Source organism: Urtica dioica, chromosome 8, assembly GCF_054948205.1.
Source record: "Urtica dioica subsp. dioica isolate 48M chromosome 8, U.dioica_male_clone48M_v1_H2, whole genome shotgun sequence".
Classification (NCBI taxonomy): domain Eukaryota; kingdom Viridiplantae; phylum Streptophyta; class Magnoliopsida; order Rosales; family Urticaceae; genus Urtica; species Urtica dioica.
The window spans coordinates 1,378,844-1,405,511 of NC_142763.1; the positions used below are offsets into that span (position 1 = coordinate 1,378,844).

General features: G+C 37.7%; 4 protein-coding genes across 9 annotated transcripts; 2 read left to right on the forward strand and 2 right to left on the reverse strand.

Moving 5' to 3' along the window:
• Nucleotides 1-1,192: 1,192 nt before the first annotated feature.
• On the forward strand, nt 1,193-5,465 carry LOC149387040 (uncharacterized). Of its 3 annotated transcripts, XM_089623645.1 has the most exons (4): nt 1,193-1,324; nt 1,908-1,975; nt 2,782-2,983; nt 3,899-5,465. In XM_089623645.1, exon 4 carries the CDS (start codon nt 3,900-3,902, stop codon nt 4,995-4,997), a length of 1,098 nt encoding a protein of 365 aa, XP_089479771.1. In that variant the 5' UTR covers nt 1,193-1,324; nt 1,908-1,975; nt 2,782-2,983; nt 3,899; the 3' UTR covers nt 4,998-5,465. The 3 variants fall into 3 exon arrangements, with proteins under 3 accessions (XP_089479771.1, XP_089479770.1, XP_089479772.1); XM_089623644.1 differs by lacking the exon at nt 2,782-2,983; XM_089623646.1 differs by lacking the exons at nt 1,193-1,324; nt 2,782-2,983 and adding an exon at nt 1,358-1,489.
• Nucleotides 5,466-6,774: 1,309 nt separating this feature from the next.
• Nucleotides 6,775-12,969, forward strand: LOC149387041 (Photosystem II reaction center PsbP family protein). 2 transcript variants are annotated; one of them, XR_016300619.1, is made up of 4 exons: nt 6,775-7,182; nt 7,360-7,515; nt 7,744-8,057; nt 12,676-12,969. XR_016300619.1 is itself a non-coding variant. In XM_089622058.1 (3 exons), the coding sequence occupies exons 1-3, from the start codon at nt 6,874-6,876 to the stop codon at nt 8,005-8,007; spliced, it is 729 nt and encodes a 242-aa protein (XP_089478184.1). In that variant the 5' UTR covers nt 6,775-6,873; the 3' UTR covers nt 8,008-8,159. The 2 variants fall into 2 exon arrangements, 1 of the variants encoding a protein (XP_089478184.1); XM_089622058.1 differs by lacking the exon at nt 12,676-12,969 and having other exon boundaries at nt 7,744-8,159.
• On the reverse strand, nt 8,325-12,745 carry PAD4 (alpha/beta-Hydrolases superfamily protein). 3 transcript variants are annotated; one of them, XM_089622056.1, is made up of 5 exons: nt 12,593-12,745; nt 12,486-12,528; nt 12,012-12,345; nt 9,302-9,961; nt 8,325-9,197 (listed from the first exon to the last, which is right to left on the reverse strand). In XM_089622056.1, exons 2-5 carry the CDS (start codon nt 12,503-12,505, stop codon nt 8,451-8,453), a joined length of 1,761 nt encoding a protein of 586 aa, XP_089478182.1. In that variant the 5' UTR covers nt 12,506-12,528; nt 12,593-12,745; the 3' UTR covers nt 8,325-8,450. The 3 variants fall into 3 exon arrangements, with proteins under 3 accessions (XP_089478182.1, XP_089478181.1, XP_089478183.1); XM_089622055.1 differs by having other exon boundaries at nt 12,486-12,745; XM_089622057.1 differs by lacking the exons at nt 12,486-12,528; nt 12,593-12,745 and having other exon boundaries at nt 9,302-10,013; nt 12,012-12,136.
• A 1,964-nt stretch (nt 12,970-14,933) lies between the features above and the next one.
• ESP (separase) lies at nt 14,934-26,668 on the reverse strand. Its single transcript, XM_089623451.1, has 27 exons — nt 25,955-26,668; nt 25,634-25,811; nt 25,443-25,550; nt 24,808-24,933; nt 24,310-24,698; nt 23,471-23,579; nt 23,254-23,379; nt 22,538-22,831; nt 22,318-22,434; nt 21,939-22,157; nt 21,714-21,821; nt 21,430-21,576; nt 20,950-21,318; nt 20,781-20,867; nt 20,398-20,661; nt 20,158-20,281; nt 19,246-20,037; nt 18,886-19,123; nt 18,416-18,518; nt 18,081-18,278; nt 17,831-17,886; nt 17,521-17,750; nt 17,170-17,413; nt 16,626-17,031; nt 16,133-16,360; nt 15,956-16,043; nt 14,934-15,739 (listed from the first exon to the last, which is right to left on the reverse strand). Exons 1-27 carry the CDS (start codon nt 26,593-26,595, stop codon nt 15,243-15,245), a joined length of 6,486 nt encoding a protein of 2,161 aa, XP_089479577.1. The 5' UTR covers nt 26,596-26,668; the 3' UTR covers nt 14,934-15,242.

The following is a 26,668-nucleotide window of genomic DNA, read 5'->3' on the forward strand; positions in this document are numbered from 1 at the left end:
TTGCAAAGCGTATGGTCCCAAAATTGATTATGTATGGTTGTGGTGATTATGTATTGTTAGTTATTATGCAAAGTTTAACTAATCTGGTTAGTTATGTATATCTATTTTGTATATGAAAAAAATGGTATTGAATTCAGTTTGATGATTTTTACTTGCTCATGAAAAGTGTGAAAACTGGTTGACAGCTTTTGGTGTGTATTTATTTTTACTTTTAATGGATGAAAAAAAAAAAGTGGAATGGAATCTGGAGTTATGTCATGTGGTTAAGTTTGCAAAAGGTAAATGTGTTGGGTTTTGTAAAAGTCTAGGCATTGAGTTTGGCCATATTTGACAGGTAATTATCGAACACTTGTACACAGATTCGTTATGTAGTATAGTACTGTTGCGTTGTAACGTATAAAGTACAATTTCTGTTTAGATCGTGATTCGTGGCACGTTTCGAAGTCCAAACACAATGTTTTTATTGTATTTCTTTAGCTCCGCAGGGGGAACAATTTTTCTCTTCATAAATAATAATAAACAATTGATTGATCACCGAATCCGAATGTTGGTTCATCAATAAATATGTTAAAAAGCGTTTCGACCAGAAAAAAAAATTAGAAGTTAATCATCTAATTTTTTTTTAGTAAAATGATAGGCAAAGGAGATTTATTACCTGATAACGCTATCATTATAAAACGAGTAAATACTAAAAACTCTTAAAACATATTTTTTTTTATCATATTAATAGAATTTATTCTACTATTTTCTAAAGTTGCACAAAAGAAAAATTTGTATTCATAAAAATAGAAAAAAAATTCTATTGTAGTAATTTTTTTTTTATAACTGAAAATGAATATTTATCATTTTCCAAGTCCAAAAAAGAATAGAAGCGAATTGAAAATTCCATGGAGACGAGGAGAGAAATTAAGTCATTTTTTTTTAATTTTAGAAATGTAGTCATTTTTTTTTAATTTTAGAAATTTAGTCATTTTTTTTTAATTTTAGAAATTTAGTCATTGGTATTAAAAGGAGAAGGTTTTTTTTTTTTTTTGATGAGGTTAATTGGCGTCTGCTTTTAGAATAAGTAACCGAATTCCATCAAAATACCTCTCTAAAAATTACTTACGTGTTACAAAGACCACGCATCAAATCGCCATATAAATAATTACGTCACACACACAGAAGTTACGGCGCGTTGTAATCACGATCCCACGTTCGCGCGTATAGTTCCTCAACTTTAGAATTTAGTGGGGCCCACACACCCCTCTTCTTCGTATAACAAAAAAGAAAGATGGAATTTGCTTAACGCAACTACTCAAAAATCGATTCTCTTTCTCTGAAGGTAATATCCAGAGACCTCTCTCGATTTCGTCATTTAGGGTTTCGATTTTCCCCATTTCATTGTTCGTTCTATGTTTGTGAATAAATGTTTAACCATTTCTCTTTCAAATTGTTTCTTCTGTCACATGATTCGATTTTGTTTTTGGTTGATGGAGTGTGGCAAAAAGTAAGTTAATTAAATTGATTCAAAACGCTTTAATTTTCCCTCTATTTTTTCAGCAATTTTTTCTTCGTCGTTCAATCGCTTGGCGATTGAGAAACCTAATATTCTCACTCTTTGCCATCCCTCAACTGGTCTAAATTTAAGCTTTTTATCGATTCGGATGCATTAATTTTATTTTATTATATATTTCGCTGTTTTTGCATATATTAAATTCGGATAAGAAAGATTTGTAGATCCCTCATTGTGTTGAAAAAGCGAAGGCCATGTGCGTAGCCTTATTTCTCATTGTTATTATTATATTGAGTAATTAACTGTGCTATAGCGTGATTCCTCAAAAAAAAGCGTTGTCGTTTTGTCAGAAGTCTATATATCAGCTTCGTCTCTGAATTGGGTTTTCATGTTCTGGTGGATTTCATTACAGATGCGTTTTGGTCTCTTCAACTAACTTTCATTTGGATCCAGATTTGATTTCATCAGACTACGAGCGAGGTTAGAACTTTTTGTTCAATGATCGAATTTTGGCTCACCATCGATTGATTTTTATGAATTTCTTTTCGCCCATGTTTGATTCTTTTTGTGGGTTATAATTCACTCATTTCAGTATAACCGTATCTCTTTTTCTTCTTCCTATGATTATTTCTATAACGGGAATTCTGTGCTATAGTTTTGTAATGTTTGACATAGAATCCTTGGGTAATTGTAGATTTGAAAAAATCAGTATGTGTGAATGTTTGGTGATGTTGTTTTTCTCTGATTTGTGTGTATTTCGTTGGATTAGATGATTGGATAATGTTTTTTTTTAATTATTATTACTATTACTATTCTTTTTTTTCTTTTTTGCAAATACATGTTGTTAGAGACTTAGTTGAGTAGTGCATTGGTCATTTTATACTCGGGGATGTATTAGAAGTAATTAAACAGCAGAAGGGGATCTAAATTTTTAAATTTGGGAACAATTTCTGAAAGTATGATCAGTAACATAGAGGACCATTTACATAAATAACATACATGAAATTTCCACACCTTAATTAGATCGTTGATCATCAAGGAAGCTTTTCACCGTTGGAAATGGATTTGAGACGATCCTAGTTGATTAGATTGATGAAATTGTGGTTAGCCATGAGTCTGAGTGATCCATCAACTTTGAAGTTTTCAATCGTGTGGCTGGGAAATTAGTCATTTGTACCTTACAGATTGTTGGAGTATATAAGATTTGTGATCATCTTGAACCTTAAGATGCCTTTGAACCATCTAGAGATGATTTACTTTTCTTTGGAGAATTCCTCTTGTTGCAGATTTTTGCTCAATTAAGATTAGGGAGCTAAACAGTGGGCCTATTAATTTGAGGCACTAGGCTTCCCTGTATTTGGTATATTGTCAACCGAGGTCACATATATTTTTATGGTGACGGAATGAATTCCTTTTTGGATGGTCTCAATGGACCTTTGCCATATTTCTTCAGCTATTTGAAGACGTATGTTTATGGGATGTGGTCAGGTAAGCTTATGGGGCCACATTATTTTATTTCGTTTTGGCTTTGTAATCTTTCTGTAAGAAGTTTCAGTCATTTGGATATTTAGGAATTTAATTGCTACTTGGATATGATATGATTTATTGGTAGCAAGCATTGCATTGTGTCAATTCTGTGTCCTTTGTCAGTTGTCACAGTCACTGTTTTTCATTAATAAGGGAAACCAAAAATATGCCAATGGTTAGTTATGCTGGTACCTGAATTTGGTGGAAATGAAAGTAAGAGGTCATAGATAGAAAATGGTTTTTGTATATATGAACGAAGCAAAATTGTAGTTTACAATTACCACTCCATCTCTTTTTTTTACAAATGAGTAACTGACTCTTAATAGCTTTGGCAAAAAAATCCATCCACTTTTCCTTCTAGTTAGCAGTAAGATAACCAGATAGACTTTTATTATTATTAATATTTATCTATATGCCAGAATTTCATCATTGACAGGTTGTCCTGGTAATCAAATTTTGTAGAAGTAAAGGGATTCGATAGTCTTATAGAAAAACTTATTTTTATTTCGAATTCTGGCGATGCAACAGTTCTAACTCTCTTTTTATTGACCAAACCAAGTACAAAGTCTATTTCATAGTTCTCTTATCTTACATAAAAAAAAAGCACCCAAAGAAAATGATAAGACCCTGAATCTTCTCATTACTTACAAAATAGGTAAATACAAGATATTACAAGCTTTCGAGAGGCTTGTTCTATCCCCCGTGAAACAGAGCAATTTTCACTCAATAATTGCCTACTTTTCCCTTTCACTCTCTTCTTATTTATACCAAGCAAATGCTCAACGAACTATTCGTTTCTTACCACGACTGAAACCTTTATCTTGCTAAACAAGCTCGCAATGATTTTTATTTAATTTTATTTTTATTTTTATATAGGATGGCGAAAGGAGGCCGAGGAGGACGCAGCAGAATGTCGTCGAGGCAGTACAGCAGAGCGACGGCGAATCCGTACCCGCTGCTCCGCCGATTCGGGCGGGTCGGCGAGGACATGATCGCGGCCCACGGCTTGATCCCGAAGAAATCGTCGTCGGCGTCGCTGTTGGACAAGAAAGAATGGGAAGACGTGACGTGCTCGGTGTGCATGGAATTCCCTCACAACGCTGTCCTCCTCCTCTGCTCCTCCCACGACAAGGGCTGCCGCCCATTCATGTGCGGGACCAGCTTCCGCCACTCCAACTGCCTCGACCAGTACAAGAAGGCCTACACCAAGTCCGCCGCCGCGCCCGATCGCAGCTCCGTCGCCGGCGACGAGCTGGCGTGCCCGCTCTGCCGCGGCCAGGTCAAGGGCTGGACCGTGGTGGAGCCCGCCCGGGAGTACCTGAACTCCAAGTGCCGGAGCTGCGTCCACGACGAGTGCTCCTTCGTCGGGACCTACAAGGAGCTGAGGCGCCACGTTCGGTCCGACCACCCGTCTCGGCGGCCCCGCGAGGTGGACCCCGCCCTCGAGCAGAAGTGGCGCCGCCTCGAGCGGGAACAAGAGCGGAACGACGTCATCAGCACCATCACCTCCACCATGCCCGGCGCCATGTTCTTCGGCGACTACGTCATCGAGAATGGGAACGGGAACGGGAACGGGAACGGGACCGCCTCGATCGACGTCGACTCCGACGACGACGGCGACGACGATAACAACGAAGGAGGGTTCGTCGCCGGAGTCGACCGGAATCCGGGGTTCGATAGCAGCCTGGTTAATGTGTTTCTGCTGCTCCACGCTTTCGGGCCGCCCGGCGGGGACGAGCTTAACCGGCGGATTCATCATCATAACACGACACCTGTCGGTGGGTCCGAGTCGTCGGATCGTGACGATGACGAGGACGATGATGATGATGACGTGGGCGGTGGTGGAGGCGAGATGTCGCTGGGGAGGCGGCTCCAGAGGCATAACGGGATTATGTTGGGGCGGGCGGGTCGGAGGCGGCGGCGGCGAGACGTGAACGTGAATAATGTGAATGTGAACGGAGGAGGGACTCGGTGAAAGGATCGGGTTTCGGTTCGGTAAGAGGGGGGTTTTCTGGAAAGGTTTCGACTTTCGAGTTTCAACTCTTTGTAGGTACATAAAAACAAAAAAAAGAAGAAGGTGAATTTGTAGGATTTAGAAAAAAACGACACCAAATAAATAAACCATGAGAAAAAGGATAGGAATTTCTTCACATTCGGAGGGATTACTCTTTTTTTTTTTAATTATCATTCTGAATTTCTGGGGGCAAGGTAAAGACTTGAGGGACGTGGATGTTCCTTTTGGCCCTTTGTTGTGTATGAATTTGTAATTTTTTTTTAATTTATTTATTTCTGTTTATTTACTACCTTCCAATCCTCCTGTTACAAAAATATGAACAGCTTCCTGTGTATGAAATTGTAATATTTTTAATTGCTTTTGTTTAATTTTAACAGTGAACAGATGTTCACAAAGTAGACAGTTTGAAAATTTAGCTGTTCATCTTGATTCTCATTCTTTTCTCTTTTGGTTTCTGAATGTATTTATCTGATCTATTGTGGGTCCAAGAATCTAAATTTTCATTAGTGGTCAGTGAATTTCAGATAGGACACCCATTTTGTTGATCATATTTTTAATTGTTTTTGTTTAATTTTAACAGTGAACGGATGTTTACAAAGTAGACAGTTGAAAATTTTAGCTGTTCCTCTTGGTTCTCAGTCTTCTCTCTTTTGGTTTTTGGATATATTTATCTGATCTCTTGTGGGTACAACAGTCTAAATTTTCATCAGTGGTCAGTGATTTTCAGAAACTCATTTTGTTGATCATATTTTTAATTGCTTTTGTTTAATTGCGGATGTTCACAAAGTAGACAGATGGAAAATTTAGCTATTCATCTTGATTCTCAGTCTTTTCTCTTTTGGTTTTTGGATATATTTATCTGATCTGTTGTGGATCCAACAGTCTAAATTTTCATCAGTGAATTTCAGACACCCATTTTGTTGTCGTTTTCGTTACCAAGTTAATACTTAAATTTAATATCACATTGATTTATGTTTTTTTTAGCTCACTAACGACACTAAAAATGGCATTTTTATATTAGTTCATTGAACTCTTTATCGTCGTTTTTTTGTTATTGCTGTCACTCGGCTGAAAAATATATAAAATATAAAATAGAGAAAATGACACGTATACTCTATGTTAGTAAAATCGAGTTTGACTTTTATTTTTAAAAATATCAAATTTATACCATCGGTTTAATTAAAAAATCAAAATTATATTATAAAATAGATAACTGTGTCACAAATATTTTTTTATTGATTTTTCAATAATAATGTCGACTCTAATATTTATATGAGAAACTGAGTTTACTCTTATTCATTCGCACCGCTCTATGTATAATTTATTGTAAAAAAAAAAAAAAAAAAAACAACAATATCTAAAATATGAAATATCGTTGGAGATCAGAAACAGATTAAATGATAAAAATTAACATTCGAAAATCATCAAAATCACCGATACAAACGTAAAATCCAAAAATTAAAATCGCTGAAAGGTATAAAATTTATTAGTCTATTTTGATTTAACTCGATCTTAAGTTTGGGTATTGGAGTTGTTTTTATATTTGTTTTCAAATAAATTATATATGAGACTATTAGACGAAAAAAAATGAGGTTTACATATAATTATCATAATTAACATTAAAGAAAAATCAACGAAATGAAAATTTGTGGCACAATTATTTATATCAGTATAATTTTTATTTTAATTAAATATAAAATACAAATTCGATATGATATTTTTAGTTTGATATTCGACGGGATGTATCATTTTCCCAGTAAATAAAACAAAGGCCAGGATTTCTGGTTCAATCTCTGTGACAGCCATTAACGCACAATAAAAAAAAAACGTGTAAGGGATGAATCGCTCACTGTCATGTCGGAGCTCGTACTTTCCGGCGCCGACATTCCCATCTCCGACAACGACTCTGTTCCCACCAGCTTCGGTCCCAAACCAGAGACCCATTTCCACGGTGGAGACTCAAGCTCTCTCTCTCCGGAAGCGACAGCTCAGCCTCTCCTCTCTCGCCATACTGATTCTGGACGGGTTTACCTCCAACTCCCCCATGGCCATTTCCATGGCCGTCTCTGCTTTAGAGCTCGAGCTCGAGAGGTACACCGATTCCGAGCAGGGCTTTACTCTTCTAAAACCCTCTTCTTGGGTTAAGGTCTCTCTCTCTCTCTCTCTCTCTCTCTCTGTTATACTCTGCTTGTTATTTTTCTCAGTTACCGAATTAGACGAAAGGAATCACAAAAATCTTGATATTCATTCTCGACTGAACTTAATTTGTTTTTTTTTTATTTTTTATTTTTACTTTCCTTGTTGAATTGTGGATGATCATCAGGTTGAAAAAGCCGGTGCGACGGCGCTTTTTGAGGAGGCAAACAAGAAAAGCAGCAATGTCGGCGTTGTGGTCACTCCGGTCAGGCTTTCGAATCTCCGCGATTTTGGGACTCCCGAGTTTGTTGCAGATAAGCTCATTCAAGCCGAGAAACGCAAGGTCAGAAAACCCACTCATATATGCTTTTTTTTAGTAAGCACAAATAGATTTTCATAAAGAAAAAGCTTCTATACGAACTGCGTTTTCGGTGTTGGGCATTCAATGCTCACAAGAACAAAGATCGTTCCTTTATCGTCTCTCTTTTACTTTGCTTTCTTGTGTGCAAAGGAAAATTCCGAGCTGTTCCTTGGGTCACAAGCATATTTTTTTTTCCGTTTGCATATACAGGAAAGCACGAAAGAAGCGGAGGTGATCAGAGTTGGAGAGAGATTAGGGAAAAACGGTTTGGAAGTGTACGAGTTCGAGTACGAGCTCGACAGCACTCGAGGTGGCATGAAAAGGGTATTCTCGGCGGCTTTCGTTGCCTCGAAGAAGCTTTATCTCCTAAACATCACTCACTCAGACAAACCCGATGACCCGCTCGACGAATCTACTAAGACGGTTTTGGAGCAAGTTCTTCGCTCGTTCGACCGTGCTCCTCTTCCTCTCTGACCCATCAATCGGGAGAATTCGTATTCGAAAGTTTTCTCTGGCCAAGCCAAGTGAGTTCTTTTAAGCATAAATTGTCTATTCGCCGCTTGAATATTTTCCGAATAAATCTTAAATAGTGATAAGCTCTGTCGATTCAGTGTCGATTTTTTTTAGCTATGGTCGCTATTTGGATTCGGTATTCAGGGTAAATATCGTCGATTTAAGTTAACGAAACGAGTAAATTCGGAGTGAATAGATAATTAATATGCTCTTTAGCTTCTTGATGGATTCTAGTGCTAGAAATGACAAGCATTTATTGATTGTAGGAATAAGCTAAGTACGAAAATGGGTCTCAATTTTGAGGCAGCTAAGAGGATTGAAACCCTTTTTCACTACAACCTTCTTGTCCGTCTTTCTTACAATACAAGTTAGGCTATACAACATTCCATATCTCCTGGTGAAAATCAAAATCCCGACCTCAGTTCCCTCAATTTCTCGGTCCACTTGGTGTAGCTCGAGTTCTCCGCGACCACGTCCCGCGAGACCTCTTTCTTCTCCACCAAGCTTCCCGCGTAAGCCTCGAACCAGCTGACTCTCTCCCACGCCTCCGCGTTGACCGACCCGTCCTCGTTCCGGACCCGTTCCAGCCACTCTCGAGCCTCCTCGAGCCGGGCCCAGAAGCACGAGTCTTGGGTCTGGCTCGCGAACCTCGTGCGGGGCCCGGTCTCCTTCTCCCCGGCCCGCGAGTCCCTCCACCACCGGTCGGACATCCGGTACCGCCGCGGCCTCCGATCTCCGGCCAAATAATGCCCCTCCGAAAATCCCCTCCGGTTGCGATAATAGTCTGCGATGTCCAGCGGCTCGACGAGGAGCTTGTAGAATTGGAGGGTGTTGACCCACTTTCTCCGCTTCTCGAAGTCGTGTGGGAGCTCGTTTTTCTCGAGCTTCTCGAACACGTCATCCCAGAAGAGCCCGAGATTTTGCCTCATCCAGTCCACTTGAGTCCATTTCTTCGTGCCGGGTCTGAGCTTGAAGTCGTCGTAGTAGCCGAGCCTGTCGTCGGACTTGTCGCACGAGGCCATGTACCACTCGATCTGGGCCCGGAAAGGGACGACCTTCGATAGCCTGACCGCCAGCGCCGCGCAAGTCAGGATCGGTGTCAGACCCGATCGCCGAGCCTCCGTTAGGCACGCTTTCGACTCCCTCGCCTCCTATACATTTCCCGCCAATAACAAAACACAGAAATAATATCAAAATGTTAATCATGAATCAATCTGGAAAGTGAATTTCGATAGACGGGAATCGTTTAGCAGACCCGTGGAGCGATTCCGATGGAGTGCAACGCTAGGGCTAGCCCGGCCTCGTCGGCGTTGCTCTCCCCGGCAGCGAAGAAGCTTCTCTTCTGCAGATACCGCCACGAAAGCCTATCGACGATTACGCCGTACCTCTCGTGGTCGTTGACGCATCGGCTCGCCGAGAATCCGTCGGAGACGAACGTCAAGTACATCATCTTGACGACGCAAGCAGCGTCGTCGAGGCAAATCGCTCCCTCCTCCGAGCACATCACGTAGTTCCCGAACGGCCACAGCAACGACGACGCCATAGACCCTCTTTCCTCCTCCGAAAAGGACACGGACTTTTCGAGGGTTTCGATCGCAAAGCGGAAAAACTCTTCCGAGGTCCACATCGTGGCGGGCGGGATCGAGAGGAGCCTCGGGACGGCGTCGTGCTTGGCCGCCACGTGGCAGAAATTGGCGGCCCATCTCTCTCGGAGGATGGCTCGGCCGAGCGGCTCGTTTCCGATCAGAGGAGACCCGAATGTGACGCAGAGGATCGAGGGCAACGGAGTCGAAGAAGAAGAAGACAATTGGTTGAGTTGGGAGAGAAGCCAAAGGGCTGTGAGTGAGGCTGTGGCTCCTCCAAAAGAATGGCCTGTGATCACTATTGACTTGCTCTTTTCCTTCACTTCCCTTATCTGCATTTTTTTCTCATTGTGTTTGCCAAATTTAATCAAAATCTCCTTTGACCTATTGTTTATCTCAATGCTGTTAGGATATTAAAATACATATATATTGCATAAAAAAAATAAAAACTAAAAAATAAAATAAAAAAACGAACAAACTAATCAAAATAATACATAGGGGTGTCCATAGATATTTTCAATTGCGTGATTATGAATTTTCTTTATTTCCTCGCTCCAAATTCAATAAAGAAAGAACATTTTCACTACTAAAAATCCTATATCATTTTTGGAATATTAAAAAAATAAAGTGTATATATATACATATGTATATAAATTGATTGAAAAAATATTAATGGATATATATATATATATATATATATATGTGTGTATATATTATCTATGCGGTATTTATTCATAGATAATTTGAAACGCTTTATATAATTTTTCTAATTTTCTCATTCTAAATTCAATCAAGAAAGTATATTATCTTTGGGGTGTTTGTACTTGAGCTCAATGCTTTATTATGAGTTCCTCACTCCAAATTCAATCAAGAAAGAGCATGGTCTCTAATTTTCTAACTAAAAAATGACTTGTTGACCAGAGTCAACAAAAAAAGTTGAATTGCTAGAAGCATATTTTTTTTGGTGGGACTCTCTCTAATTTGTCTCGACTTTGGACCAAGTACACATGTTCAAATGTGAGACTCTCTCTAAGATTCCATATTAAATTAAGAATTGGTTAGTTGGAGTTGAGTCACACCTAAGCTGTAGTCAAATTTCATTGTAAAATTGAGCTTTCTAATACTTGATTACTTATTTTAAATTTTTTGTAGCCTTCATTTCGTTTTCAGTTAATTGTTATTGAACCATTTTCTGAATATTATTTTGTCTAGTCAAACCTACTGATGGTTACTGAATAAGAAGGTTTTATTTCAAACCTGCCGGCCACAATATATATATATATATATATATATATATATATATATATAGTATATATTATATTTCTAGTAGTTTATACTTTATTTAAGTTTTGTATTGAATTCTTGGCTGGTGACTTGTGAAACTAAAAGAGTCATTATAAAGTGAGAACAAAAAAAATTTATGAAGAGTAATTCAAAGGCATGTTTTTGTAAAGCAGATTTAATCATTGAAAAAAACATCATATATTTGCCTTTTACTTTAGCTAAGTTCACACTTGGGACTTGGGAGTCATAATAATAAATGTGCATTTTTCTTGTAAAGTATTCTCTTTTTTTATTCTGGGCCCAAGAATTTGACCATTTTTAAAATTCTCAAGCTTTGTTCATGCTACTAAAGGAAATAACAATGAGCATTTTAGTATTATGCTTGATTAGATTCTGCTCATTTGCTGATATCATTTTACCATTCTAGCATTTGATAAATTATTACCCTTTCCTGATTATTTAACTCGCAATAACATGAAAAATTAAGATGGTTAATTATCAAAACTGATTCATTCATCTAGGCGTTTTTTTTTTGGAGGTGTCAGTGTCACTATCGTAAATGTCGACTGTCCTAGATGTTGCATAAAGTTGGACAAAAAAGCGATTAAATACAAAAAAACAGGAAAACAATAATACAGAGAATCATCCAGCTGGAAACAATCAATCCCAAAAACAGAATCATCAAATTATAATTTCCAGATTAGTATAAAACTGGGAGCTTTCTACAAAAGAAAAGAGCACCACAAAAATCTATAAAAAAAAAAAAAAAAAAAAAAAAAAAACAATGACTATTTATTAAAAAAAAACATAGTTACTTGTATCAAACGAAACATTGATGGTCCGGAAAAAAAAAACAAAAAATATTAACATTGTTTACCGTCGGTTTTCTTTTATTTTTTAATTGTTGAGTATCTTTGGTTTCAATTTCAAAATTAATGGGTAATTAATTAAAGGAATAACTCATAAACATAAACTATAAGTAGTTAAGCTGAACATATGTCATATGCTCATTTTGTAAGGAAGAAAATGATACCAACAATTGTTTTTATAATTTAATGATCATGGTTAGTCTAAAAATACAATAACATTATAACAAACCTGGTTCAAGAAAGCTTCGGAGCAGATCATGTCTGAGAAGAGCTTCAACAAACCGGCGTGGACCATCGCCGGCGGTCCATCATCGGCTGGGCCCACCAGCGGCCCAAACACGGCCGAATTTTCCAGCGCCACCAGCCGGGCCCACGCCGGCTCCGCCACGTACCGCGCCATCTGGACGCCGGAAAATGCCACGTACCCCACTCCGCCGTCGTCGGAGGGTTCCGTCAAGAAGCCCATCGGCGCCGATGAGTTCGCGTCGGCGCAGCGCCGCCACGATTCCCTCAGAACCGGCGTTGACGCCAGAAAAGTCGCCGCCATTTCGCTCGTCTCAAAACTACATATACATGAATTATGAATATATATATATATATATATATATATATATATATCAGATAATATATTGTGTTTATAATTATATATTATGTGTGTCGGTGATGATTAAGAGAGTGAAAAAAGTGAGAAGAAATTACTTACGCCAAAGCTTCGGATTCCATTTTTTTTTTTCCTCAATGATCTCTTCTTTCAAGACTTTGCTCTATCTCTCTTCGATTTGGATTAATTGAAGTGAAAGAGTTAATAAGTTCTATTATGAACTTTGAGCTTTGTTTGAAGCTCTTTGAACTGTTGAAGAAATCAGAAAGAGTTTTTTTTTGTGGTTTTGCAGGTTTTTGTTTTGGAGAGAGAGAGAGAGAGAGTCGATTTCTTTCGCACTTTGATTTTTCTTCTTTAACGCGGATACGATAGATATATAGGCTGCAATTTATTTGCAGTAACGACCCTGAACTTTATAGATTCTCACAAATTGACTTATTTTCTTCAATTGATTTTTTTTTTGTACCAGTACCCCCCCTGAATTTTTAAAATTGCCCGATATATATTATCATTTGATACCGTTTGAGTGGGTCTTATTTCATTGCCACACTACTAGTGACCTTGCAATAATTAATCACACTACAGAGATTCATTTCTTATGGCCAATCCACCGGCTTTATTCGTAAAGTTTCCACTCTTTGGTAATCAAAACCCAAAGATCTATGAAAATATCCCATCTTTAATTAACCAAAAAGACAAATAGCTATGCATTTCTTTTCTCTCTCCCACATTTTTTTGTATAAGTATAAGAAGCATAGTATTTTATATTTATACATTTACGATAAAATTTATAAAGATTGATTCGTCTTTTATTTTTCTGTACAAAGTGTCTAATTCATAAATTCGGGTGAAGATATTGAACTTTTGTATTTGAAAAAGGTTTTGATCGGGATCTCTGAAATATATGGTGGTTGATACAGTAATCCTTGATTAGAATTTCGAGTGCGCAGTCCAACACAAAACTCTTATGGCACAAATACAATATAACCACCACACTTATATTTGGTGCGACTTGGCCAAAATGAAAAAAAAAAAAAAAAAATGGAAAGTCATTTCGCTTTGTCGTTTATTATCATTTATTTTTGTCCCCAATTGGCATATAAGTTGAGGTTAGTATTATACTTCACCAAAGCAGTAACAAAATTATCGTTGTCATATGTACAGTTTGAAATGACCAAATACGAGTTAAATTGTGCTTCTTTGTGCATTATTAATCACCACAAAATTATTATTTGAGAATTGAGAGAGATGAGAGAGTTGCGGTTACTAAATTATTACAATCATTTAGCTATGATGATTGTGGTTTTGCGGCTTAAAAAATGGGATAATCTTCAGGGCCCTATATATATATATATATATATACATATATATATATATAACTTAAATTTTTCTATATAATCCTCCTCACCTTCACCATAAAATTTTATCAACAAAACTAAAAAGACGTTCATAATTATAAATAAATCATCAGACTCCAAAAACATAAAAGGAAAAGTTGTACAAAATAGCCATTTGAAACTTATTGATTAGCAAAATAGTCAAAGTTTCAATTTTTCAGCAAAATAGCCAAATTTACGTAACATTTTTATGACAGCCAGGATTAAAATTATTGACGATTATTATAAGCAATTTATCACTTTCAAAAAAATTAATCTTGTGGTCAAAATTTTTTTTGAAACCAGATTGCTGCACATTTTAACTATTTCATTCATTTAAGACAAACTTTGACTATTTTGCAAATTCATAACTTTAAATTGGTTATTTAACTACATCATCCAAACATAAATAAATAAAATGTTAAAAATGTTCTTTATATCATCATAATGATTATTTATTTATAATTTATAAAAAAAAAATAACTATTTAACAAAAAAATTAAATTTTAGTGGTTCAATTACTTATAAATTTGCAACCACCTTTTTTTATTTATATTATCGGATAAAAATAGTTATTTTATTGTTCTATTTTTGTATGTGCATGCAATTGAAGACACGTCAGCTTCTATGATTGATATACCAATAATAAATCAATATATAATCTACGCTGATGCCTTTATTTGAAATGCACATAGGTTACAACATTTTACCCACTAGGTGACATTGGCGGTTTGTTTCAGACTTTCAGTGGCCACTGACTGTTCAAGTCAACTTGTATATGTAGGCATGGCTAGCCTATGAGGTCTATCGTCATTATTATAGTATAAAATAAATTGTGAAATATTTTGAGTGACCGTTCTGGGTTTCGTTCATTTACTTGAATACTTGCAATCAAATTAATCAATGAAGATTTTCTTTTGACCCCTTCGTTACTTGACTGTTTCTTTTTTTTTTTCAATCAACCAAGTTGCGACATAATTGGTTCATGTAAAGTTTTGACCTCTTCGTTCCTTGACTACGTCTGGTTTTGTGGTTTGCTTCGAGCAATTTGTGTCTTATATTCCGATGTATTTTTCTGAGTAATAAATATAGCAACTTCTTTTATATAATGTTCTGAGAAATATAAATTTAAATGTTTATTTGATGAACTTTACTATTGAGCAACTTTGAACCATGTTTCGTAAAAAATGAGATTCAAAAAATCTAAAGAACTTACGAGGTAAAAGTAAAAAACTCTTTTATCAACTAAAAAATATATCAAATAATGATGCAACAATGCCTTGTTATGTCATGTACAATTAGTGAGATGTTATTCAGAACATCAAATGCACGACGATTTTGGATCGGCATTTTTTTTTTCATGTATGCAAACAAATATTCAATTATGTGTAAACTAATTGTGACACTATCTAAAAGAGCATAGAACGAAATATAGAAAATGAAATTTATAACCATACTTGAGCCAAGAAATTTACCATGCTGTTTATAAATCCTTTTTATTCCTTATACCCGTCGGAACACCGTAACAAACCGGCGCAGCCCCGATCAAGAAAGGCAACGTGCACGCTTCCCGTGCCCGGCCCATGAACGATCCGATCCCCGGCCCATGATCGCAGATCGACGGCTGCGATTCGAGCAACGCCGCTTTCTTCTTCGGGACTTTCTTCTTCAAGCTCAGGGCTTCGAGCTCCTCGGCCACCAAAGTAGCGCACCGATCGCAGCCCGAGGAGGAAGAGCCGCTGAGCCGTTCGTTGAACCAAGCGTCGAGCACGGCTTTGCCGAACCGGTCGATGTCCTTGTCTGTGACCTCCCACAGATTGGCCACTATCACCGGAGACCCGGCGATGAGATAGCACAACGGCGTGCCATGTGGCGCGTAACAGCCGTTGAGCGTCAGAGATCCACTGCTACAACCCATCAGGAGAGTCGCAGCGCAGTTTTCGAGTTTCTGGATTTTACGTCCGGGTATATATTGCGCGCCTAAAAAAAGAGACTCGGGTTAATCAAAGGCAATCATGGAATGTTTATTTTAGGAACCTTGCTAATCGAAAATAGGACAAACTAAATAGAGGTCTGCTCTGTCCTAAGAAAGAATTTCTTCGTCTCCCCACAATTCCATGTACTTCAAACTTTTGCAGTTCAAATTTGAGGAGAATGAATGAACGAACAAATACATAGAAAAGCCAATGAACATACCACTTCCGTGCCCAAAATACAGGAAAAGATCGTGACTTTTTAATGCTGCAGCCAATTCTTCAGCTGTGGGTACATACCCAGCCTTGCCCTGAATACATAAAAGACGATTCACACCCGTATATATGTGTAGACAGTAGTTTCATGCAGAGAAGATGGATGGGATATGGGAGAGATTACTTCGACATTTTGATCTCTAAACCATTTCTCAAATGTAGTTTGTGTGCCGCCAAGATCACCGCCAGGATTCAACAAATAAAAGGCGTCTAATGGATCGATACAAGGGAAGGGCGTAGATTGGTCTTCATTCGGGGAGCTTCTGTGAAGGCTCTTCGAGATGCTCCAAACTGAGGGCATCCGATAAACCTCATGGTTTCTCAGTACTGGTATATTCTCCCACGGAACCATCTGATGAAATAAGCCTCATATTAGGCTCACTCAAATTTGAAGTAATGACATTAATTTTCATATGCATATAATAACCTAGGAAAAGGAAGTTCCATTTTGAGCCTATTTCATGTTTTTTTTTTAAAAAGAGTAAATCTGTCCACCTGAGCTAATTTAATATTCCATGTCATGATCAAACAAGCAAAGACCATACTCCTGAATCCAACCTTGAACGATATACAGAAAAGCATGATGAGATTTTTAGTAAGAAGACAGAAACATTCACCTGAACATCTGAGTCGATTACTAGTATTATTGGTTCTCTATCGATGCAGATTTCATCTTCAAGCGTACTAAGTGCTTGGTGTATAATTTCCAAGGCCAACTTAGATGATTTCTCGAGACTGCCAACATCCTTTGTCGATGGACCAGACGTGTCTAAGTCTCGTGAGTCTGTCTTACCAATGTAGCAGCCTTTCCTTAAACAGAGATGTAACATGAACTCCTCTTCTTCCACAGCTTCCTTAGGAGCCCCAAGAATGATACTAAGAAGACTCTCATTTACATCCATCTTACATTTGGTTTTAAGAGAACGTGCCAACTTTTTTTGTATAGACTCCAGGCTCTTATGGTCAGAGCGCCGCCCGAGAAGAATATATTTCCAGGGTCCTAACCATGAATCTTCAATGTTCCTGGTCAGGTAAATTTTCCCTTTTTGAAATTAGTTTCTTTCATGCAAATAGGAAAGGTTAAGGAAAATAATTTGGTTTAATGAATGAGCACAATCAAGCTCAGAATTGTCAAAAATTAAAGGAGGTGGGAAAATCTACCTAAGTAATCTTCCCAAGCGATAATCAAGTTTCTTTCTCCACGTCCACCACAGCTTCCTGCTTTCGGGTGTATCGTCTGAGGTAAAGACTGAAGAAGAGATGTAATTTTCCTTCAATATCAGTCTCAACTCCGGTGCCACATTATCTACCATAGTCGAACCCCAGGGACATTGCCAATCTCTATCCGCATTCTCATTTTCTGAGCAATGCGTTGCAACAGATTTTGCAGCATCTTCTGAAGCTTCTGATACATATATTGCAATTGTTTAGAAATTTAAATAATAATAATAATAAAGCCCTGCTCTTTTCGAGTAATATAGTAAACTTTTGAATACAAGTGTTAAGGAGTACCTTCTAATTTAGTATCTATAGGAAGAAGGAGAATTACTGGTTGACTTTGAAAATCCAACCGTGATACTAGCATCCAAGCACCAGTATGTGAGTTGTAGTTCAGTATCTCTTGCAATGGGTAAGTACAATTGCCTTCTACAAGAGTGATACAAATTGTTGTTGTGCAACCAAAGTCCGCAAAAAAATTGATTACAAATTCTTCAAGATCTTGTATGGACTTAGGAGCAAGCCTGCATGAGTACCAAACAGATGGAAAGTTAGCTCCGTTTTGGTAATCTGACACTCTTTTTTCTGTTTAAGCAACAAAAACCTTGGTAAGTTCTGAATTTCCGTTCCAAGGCAGGTTGACCCTGTAACATCTGAACCCTGAAAATAAAGATGGTTGATATTTCTGTATCAAAAGCTTTAAAAATCTTCATACTAGATCCGAACATAACCAAAAGATAGTACTATTAGATTCAAACAGATAGTTTTATTGCAGAATCATCAAATGCGTATTTTTGTCTCTTATGTGATAATAAAATATGAAAGCCACAACTAATACATTATAGTATATATACCTCAGCATCCACTGAATGTTTGACTCTATATGTCCGATCATAATTTGTGAAGAAATGATAATTAAGATGAGTTCCAACTGAAGCTTGATGAAAAAATGAAGCCCATTGACTTTCAGAGAGTGCTTTACAGTAAGACGATAAAGAACATAGTTCACCACCACCGGCAAGTAAGAAAATGAGAGCAAGCAGCCTACAAACCTGTAGAATCCAAAATCAGTAATCTCAATAGCTTGTTAAGTACATACTTACCTGCATGTTGAAAGCCTTGAGAAACAAGTAAACCATAGGATGGTAGACCAAAAACAGCAAAACAGTCATCATCAAGAATATAGTACCTTCTGAAAAATCATAGGAACTTCGGAGCATAATACGTATGCATGCATCAACGCGTCCACCAGTTTTGGTAGCTGGATGTTAGACATATCACAGCAAGCAACTCTGGTGTACAATAACAAAACCAATAAAAAAGAACCATATCGAAGTCAGGAACAAAGTTCAAGCCAAATTGCAATGCTTGGGGCATATATTTCAAGTCTAAAAGGTGTTACAATCGTGATTGTCACAGACAGATACGTGTTTACGCAGAGGTTATGTAGGCAATTTACGAGAGAGAGAGAGAGAGTAAGAAATTTCATCCAATTTACAAAGCCAAAAACTAGAGTAAAAGAAAACTCAAGGCTTAGTGTCACGTTTTAATCCTCTATGCTATTCGGCACGCGAGTCTAAAATCCAAAAGCCGTGGAGGTCATTGACGCAAGTAGTTACATGATGCTTGTTTTAAAGCAGCAAATATTAAATAACATACCTGGTGCTTTTAGAGTAGTAACTTCTCAACGAAAACCGGCCTATTGTATACAGTATTTCTGCTCGCTCAGCTCTGAGTGTATCTTCTGAGACCTCATTTCCAATTATATCAAGCAAGTGAGTATCAGGAACAGATGAGGTTGGAAGATGGAACGAGTCCAGATTGGCTAGGATAGAAATAGTCTGAAGGAGAATGACATGTGCTTCGTGAATTTGTCCATTTGTCTCCAAGCAACTTCCTGGCAATGAAAATATGTCGAGTTTAGAAACCTAACATTTCTTCCTTTGAGTCTCAGCTTACTTTAGTCAGTTTCACCAAAATAAGTATAAAACAGTACGGTTCGTTATATGTTAGTCCTACCTAATCCAGTGAGTAGCCTTAACGTAAGTCTCTGGCGAAAAAATTCCCATTTCAGGTCTACAAAATTCTTAAGCAATCCGTTCTTCGCAACTTCCATCTGTAGACAGTGCCAACATCTCATTTTGTTCTTGCCATCAGAACCACAACCAATCTTCAAACTCTTAACTTCCACCTGGTCACAAGTCCCAGAACATTCATTCTCACCATTGCTGAGCAAATGCTTTTGATTGGCAACTTGTACCTCATTTGAAATGCATTTGCTTTTAGAAGATCGGTTCTTAGGACGAGTTGTTCTCACACTGTTTGCAGGCATGACAATTTCATTGCTAGAAACAGTTTTTGCAGAGCTTCTAGTCTTCCTAGACTTGTTAACTTCCTGATTTTCCTTCGGCTTTCTCCGGGATAGCTTCATATTGTGCTGATTTTCTACAATGTCTGCAACGATATTATTATCAGCGTCAAATTCCACTTCTTTTGCTGCAGCTCTTTCAACGACAATTCTCCCAGGGCACGCTACTTCTGGAATACTAGCAGAGATTTTCCAGGCAGAACAATTTAACTTGTCAAGAGCTGATTTGTACAAAGATTCAGCACAAGATAAACCCTCATTCGATGCCCTTTCAGATGAATTCTCAACAATGCTTTGGGACAAATCACCAAGATGCTGATCAACAGTTGCGTTCAGCATCAATCTGCATTTTAAGCAAGAAATTTCTTCCTCCAAGTACTGCTTGGCACTATGAAGCTCTTTCTCTGCCAAATCCAAAAGTCGCTTCTTACAGTATAATTTACCTAAGACAAAGAAACAAATGAATTATAGAGGAACATCATGTGAAAGAAGTAGAAGATAACCATATCCCTTTTGGGGGGTGATATAGGAGAGCATGAGATGAAAGCAGTTCACTTTCGTACCCAAAACAGAAGAGAAAGCAGCCATAAATATTGGCAGGTTTTGTGAACAGGAAATACTTTTTCCCCAGAGAAAAAGACCTTCAGCCTCAGCTCCATCGCCAATTATTTCAAAGGCAACACCAACCTGTAATTTGAGAGAGCTTTCAACAGTCTAGATGGGAGGTATATACACAGATAACATTTAGCTCTCATTTGATTCTAAAATAAGGACGTTATATGAAAAGAAGAGACAGGCCAAACCTGTAGAGTGCTTTCAAGATAGCACTGGAGAATAGCCCATGGACTTAGATAACATTTTTCCATATCCCATGAAATAGAATCACATGACCACATTTCATTACCAACCGATCTGCGCACTTGCAGATCCCGAAGGCTGCTGGAAACCTTCAGAAGAACATTTGTAGTTCCATTGGACTTTTCAGATTGCTGATCCACAGAGAATTTGAATTTCTCATCAAACAATTTACTGCGTAACCGGTGAGCTTCTTTGGCATAAACCAGAGCCTGCGGTGTATGAGAAATCATAAAAGAGAGAAACCTTATGCTGAGCACCAAAGAGCGAGAGTACAGTTTAAAATGAGTGTCTACCATAAAATTGGTTAATTTTTTTTTTCAAATGTTACCTCTATTGTTCGCCCTTCTGCTATAAGTCTTTCACTCAAATCATAAAAGAGATATCCAGCCGAAAAAAAAGAGCTGGAAGTGGGATCCTGACGAAAGAATATTGGTCAGTATGCATATAAAATTCTTATGATAAAGTAGGAACTCAGTGGCTACGTAAGAAGATCTTACACTTGAAATTAGTTGAAAAGCGGCATTTTTAACTTCCTCCAATGTGAAGTGCGATTGGAAAGAATTTTCATGGCTCAGTGAACCTTGAGGAGAGTTGGAGAATATAACTGAGAAACTGTGAGCAAATCCGACTTGCAGTGCTTTGGATCCTTTCAAACAACTTATCCATAAATCAACAGAGCTACCAAGTCCATCATAATGGTCTGCTAAGCTTGTTAAGAATGCTTCATTAACAGGGGCAACACAAAGTGCATGGCTAACCCTTCGACATTCCCATAATGCAGCCAAAGAATTTTCCAAAGGTACGTTCTTCAATTGAAATATTCTAAACATAAGCTTATATACATCATAGTGGTAATCCATGCAGCCCTATAAAAGAAAAATCAGGAAGCATAGTGATCTCGTCAATGTCAAGCACACTGCTTATATTTCCTGTAGCTCCTAGCTAAGAACAGTAGGCCTCGATGTAAAAGAACTAACCTTAAGTGACAACAAATCAACAATGCCATACAGAAGAATCATTGTATTTTCAGGCTCTAGAAAGAATTTCTCTTTGGCAGATAATTCATCCGGAATAGCAGTCCTCAACCACAACTTTAGTGCCATTCTGATATCTAGAAAGACTAGCTGCTCAAAACAGCCATTCACTTGTTTTAGTGAAAATCAAAAAACCAAAATTACTAGAATTATAGGTGTATTGAGATAAGACAATTGAAACAAACAAACTAACACCATTTTTAAGACCAATGTTCTTTCATCAGCACCTTTGAATTTGGTTCAGCTTCCTGAGTGCAAATCGCTCGTAAGCAGTATGCAACTGCTAACTGATGACAAGGTTGCACGTCGTTACATGTTTCCCCACATATAGCCTGCTGCTTCACAAATAATGTGTGTCATATAAAATACACCTTTAGAAAAACTTACAGAGCATGATAAGTAACTGACTCAAAACTTTATATAAAAACAAAAGGTAAAGTCAATCATCTTACAATTGAAGAAATTGCATCCGACAAGCATTGGATACAGTCCTTTAAACAGTGCCCGTATAACCTCAAAAGCCTTCCTTTTTTAACTAGGATTTTTGATCTCTGTAACCAACTTTCTGGTGTCGCATAAACATCATTCAATAGGTAGCCTATGATTTGCATCTGCATCTTCTGACATAAATCTGGATGCAGAGCATTCAGTTCTTCGTATGCTTGAAGTTCCTAACCATTTCAAAAGAATGAATTGATAATAGTCATTGTTCCCTAAGATAACTACATTCATGTAGAAATAGAAGCCCTTGACTTTGTACACCACACAATGAGACAATTATTAAGTGACTACAATTCCCAGAAATTTGATTGAACAAAAAAAAAACCTTACCTGCTCCAAGATAATCCCAGTTGTTCTCTTTGACACTTTTTCAGAACGTGACAGAAAGCTGTATAAGCTTGAAGCAGTATCTTGAGCATCCACATTCTTATGAGTTTTGCATTCAATCTGTGAGATAGAACACAAATGAGATAACAGAAGCACATATATTAAGAGAAAACTGTATAAGCTTGAAACCGTATCTTGAGCATGATATTTTTTTGGTTGCTACCTTCACCCACTGCTTCACCAAAGACATGGGACCCGGAAGCTTGCTAAACGTATTAGCAGCGACAAACCAATTCTCCAGGCTCTCAACAATTATGCTTTTCACCTTGTCCATGTTGCATTCGCAGATAGCATTCAAAAGAAAAGCACTTCTTGTGCATGTCTCATGAACAAAATCTACAATAGCATCTTCTGACAGGTCAACGCTAGACATGTCTGGTTTGTGTGAAAACATGTCACAAAGATGTAAAACATAAGTCCATGATGCTTTACAAGATAACTTCAACGCCTTCAAAGCCTGTAGAGGGTTGTATGCAACTTATTTTTAGAGGATACACATTGAGAGGGGATATTTACACTTGGAATTCTTTCTGGCTAGACAAACAAAAACACAAAGGAACAATTAAAGTAGGAAAGACATCTAAGAAATATTGTTCAACCATTTATATTACCCAGTCCATTAACCCTTCTGGCTAAGTACCAAATAGCATTGCAAAAACGGATTTACTTCTAACTTCACCAATAGAAAGCAGCAAACTAAAGATATTTTGGCAGTAGCAAAAAGTATAAATGATAAAGCACATAAAAGAGGTCAATAGACGAAAAAATTATTAACTGAAGATCCATAATTATAAAAAAGCATCCGAGTAAGATCATTGAAATTCATGAGCACCAAAGACTCCAAATTTCAAATGGCAGTATTGAACCTAGTAAAAGTACCTCTTTCAGTCGCCCATCTCTGTAGAGAATCACACCAACGTTGTAAAGAGATATAAAAAGATGTTTCAACCCATTAGGTTGAATCCATTCACTGGAAATGACATCTTTTAGTAAATGCACGCTCTTCTGAAAGAAGTAAGAAATCAAGTTAGTCAAAGCAATTTATAGCCGGTGAACCACACAGAATTTTGTAAATTCACACACCATCTCATATAACCTGCATATTAAGCTTTGTTCCAAAGGAGACGATAAACGACGCCACAGCTATACCTAGGATGTTGGTATCATCAAACCCATCCTTCTCTGTTTCAGAAGCATATTTGATCCTGGAGAAGTAAATATTTCATGGTATTATAAAAACCATTATTTCAACTGGTAAAATGCTGAAACATATTTTGCAATTTTCAAGCAGCTTCTAAATGCTTCACCGCACCTAAACAAAGCAAGCTGCATTACACTTAATTTATTTATTTTAGGGGAAACATAAGTCATTCATTTCAAGCATTAAACGTGTATCATATGTTCAATATTAAACAACATATAGCCAGGAAACTGATGAGAAAACAAATATGTTATTGATAAATAAAAATTATTTCAACGTAAGATCAGCTAAAACTTATCTGAAATTCAGATTCAAAAGTGAATAAGATACCATACTTTTTAACGCAAAAGAAAAAATAATGGTTACAATTTTTTAAGGTAGGGCAACAAGTGTCAGCTACTAGGCGTCCTGCAAATTAAGTAAGTTCCGTTTGGAAAGATTAATTGTTTAGGGAAACAACTTATAGTATTTTTTTATTTTTTTTTTAGGAGAAACAAACATCTTTTATTCATAAAATTGTTACAGCAAAAGGAATGACCGGACTGTCTTCCAATCCCGGACCCAACGCTAAACCAACACGCCAACCCGAGAAAAGGAAACAGACAACAACTTATAGTGTTACACACATCAGAAGACAAAGAAACTGTTCAAATCTCCTCTAACGAGCATGCAGATGAATGGATAATATCCTAGAAATGAGACTGAAATAAGAAGAAATGCTTTTGTAAAATTACCTCTTCAAGAGAAAGAAAGCATCGTAAAACTGAAAGAAAGCCTCCTGTGCGTGACAAAGTTTGACTGCTGATGCAGCAGCCTCACTCTTACTGATTATTTGTTTCTTCTCTGAACTCACTACTTCAGAGAGAGGCAGACATACAAACTTCAATGCATTCAAGTAAAGTAGAGTATAAGAATTTACGACTTTTTTCTCACTCCCCTTATGAACGTAACTCCTTAAGGAAGAGAGTAATGTAGCTAATTCCAGAAGAAGATCCCCTGAAAATGAACTCATAACTGCACCTCCTAAAGATGATGTACTGCTACCATCTGACCTTAATTTGTGATTTACAATGAGCAATCCTGTCGCATATAGCCTAAGAATCAAATTAAAAGGAGCTTTGACCTGAAAAATAAAACAGTCAAAATGCTTATTATTTCAACACTGCAGTGGGAAAGTATCCGAAATAGCATAAGATATAGAAGTATTAAACCAGATCACATAAACAATATACCCGATTCGCTGCTATTTTGTTTAGATGGGCTCCGAACATACTGCAATAATCCGGGTTTGCTTGGCATTTATTGGCACAATAAGCAATCAGTTCAACAAAATCTGTTCCAGTCTTTTCCAGATCAATCTGCAAAACGTAAGCCAATAAGTATTGCAAAGGTTCTAGAGACCAAAAAGGTACTATCATTGGTGCATCCTAATCAGATATAAACTGACCGACAACCGCATTGACTGAAACATTAAGGGAAAAAAAAAACAGAGAAAAAAAAAGGAAGAACAAAAGGTATGTAGTTTACCATTCATAAAATACGAGAGATTTCACAGTATATGGTCCAGCTATGTCACTAAGTTAATAACAAAATAAAACCTCACTAATACAATTTAACAATATTGCATCATAGTTTGCAAAATACCACGCTAAAGACAACACAATTGATTTGATCTTCTAGTACCAACTTCATTTTCCTGTTAACTTCTATAAAGCCTTTGATCTGATTGAAAAAGTTCCAATATCAACAAAATCATATATAGATATCAACGCTCGTTTTAACCTGGGTACACAAACATCCATTTTATTACATATAACAGTGAGGGAAAAATAACCAATCGCTTGATATGTATCTAACTTCGTATTACCTTCCCTTCAGTGGCAATAGAGTCCAATACACACGTCAGTGTCTTAATGAAAAATGTAGCTCTGCTATCTAGCCTCAAGAATAGGGTGCAACACATACTACGCGCCACCTTCAATTGTAAGCTTGATTAGATCATTAACCAAATGAATAATCAACGATTCATTTATATTCACAATCGAAACATAATTTCACCTTGTAAATTTGATCTCTGATCAACGACTCGGCATATTCAGTCATAGTCATTGTGCATAATTCGCAGGCCAAATTCACGTCCACAAAGGAAACCTCCCCGAGTAAGAAAATTGTGCACCTTCCCACATAAGCTACGAGAACCCTATGCAACTTCTCGTGTATGTTTGCATCCAAAACCCTATGATATCAGTGTCCAAATAAACCAATCCAAAATCTTAACACAGTTTTTGGTATACAAAATAGTTGCAAAACCTGTCTAAACCCTAATATTTGCACCAGAGTTGCTCAGTCGAATATTAAAAAAAAAACAAATAAACTCACCTGAACCAACACCTAGACTCTTCCACCAACCGAACAACTCGCCTATAATCACCAGCATCTTTACTTTGGCTCGCCGACACGCATTTCACCAGAGACACCACAATCTCCACCACCAAATTCGCGGTCACAGAATCTCCACCACATTTCTCTGCATCGGGTAACAAACAACTATCTAATTTCCCCCAACCTGTCACCTCTTTGAGCTTCTCTAATACCCCGAAACACTCGGCTTCGACGTCCCTCCACCGCCCCCACGTTTCAAGACTGCGGACCATCCGAAGCCTCTGGAAATGTACGGCGTGAGGCTTCCCGGAGAGCTCCGACGAGACTGACTCCAAGCACCCCAAGCAAAGCCTGTAAATCTCGAACAACTCCATGGCCGACCGCTCTCCGCCGCCTCCGAGCCCCGACGGATCTGCGAGGCGCTTCGGCAGAGCCGCTAGGGCACGGTTGAGGAACGGAAGGAACTTCTTGGCGAGAGAACGAGCTAGGGGTTGGCGGTCGTCTCTTTGCTTGGCGGTTCGCTTGGTTTTCTTCGGATTGGTAAGGTCGGAGAAAGGAGCGAGGTAATCGGAGAATTGGCACCGAACTCCGTTGAAATCGGAGGATTCGAGCTTCGAGATCAGGACAGTCTCGTCCATGGCGGTAGTGAGAGAATGTTTTTTTTTTGGGGGAGAAAGAAGATAATTGGGGTTTTCGCTCAGTTTAGCGATT

Excerpts from the sequence above, each read along its gene's own strand:
- ESP (XM_089623451.1), bottom strand. The coding sequence starts at position 26,595 with ATGGACGAGACTGTCCTGATCTCGAAGCTCGAATCCTCCGATTTCAAC. Across the intron at positions 25,551-25,633 it reads TCAGAGATCAAATTTACAAG|GTGGCGCGTAGTATGTGTTG; the intron begins GTGAAATTATGT and ends TTACAATTGAAG. Across the intron at positions 18,279-18,415 it reads TTCCTATGATTTTTCAGAAG|GTTTGTAGGCTGCTTGCTCT; the intron begins GTACTATATTCT and ends TGGATTCTACAG.
- LOC149387041 (XM_089622058.1), top strand. The coding sequence starts at position 6,874 with ATGAATCGCTCACTGTCATGTCGGAGCTCGTACTTTCCGGCGCCGACA. Across the intron at positions 7,183-7,359 it reads AACCCTCTTCTTGGGTTAAG|GTTGAAAAAGCCGGTGCGAC; the intron begins GTCTCTCTCTCT and ends GATGATCATCAG. Across the intron at positions 7,516-7,743 it reads TTCAAGCCGAGAAACGCAAG|GAAAGCACGAAAGAAGCGGA; the intron begins GTCAGAAAACCC and ends TTGCATATACAG.
- PAD4 (XM_089622056.1), bottom strand. The coding sequence starts at position 12,505 with ATGGAATCCGAAGCTTTGGC. Across the intron at positions 12,346-12,485 it reads ATGGAATCCGAAGCTTTGGC|TTTTGAGACGAGCGAAATGG; the intron begins GTAAGTAATTTC and ends ATGTATATGTAG. Across the intron at positions 9,198-9,301 it reads CCATCGGAATCGCTCCACGG|GAGGCGAGGGAGTCGAAAGC; the intron begins GTCTGCTAAACG and ends GGAAATGTATAG.
- LOC149387040 (XM_089623645.1), top strand. The coding sequence starts at position 3,900 with ATGGCGAAAGGAGGCCGAGGAGGACGCAGCAGAATGTCGTCGAGGCAG.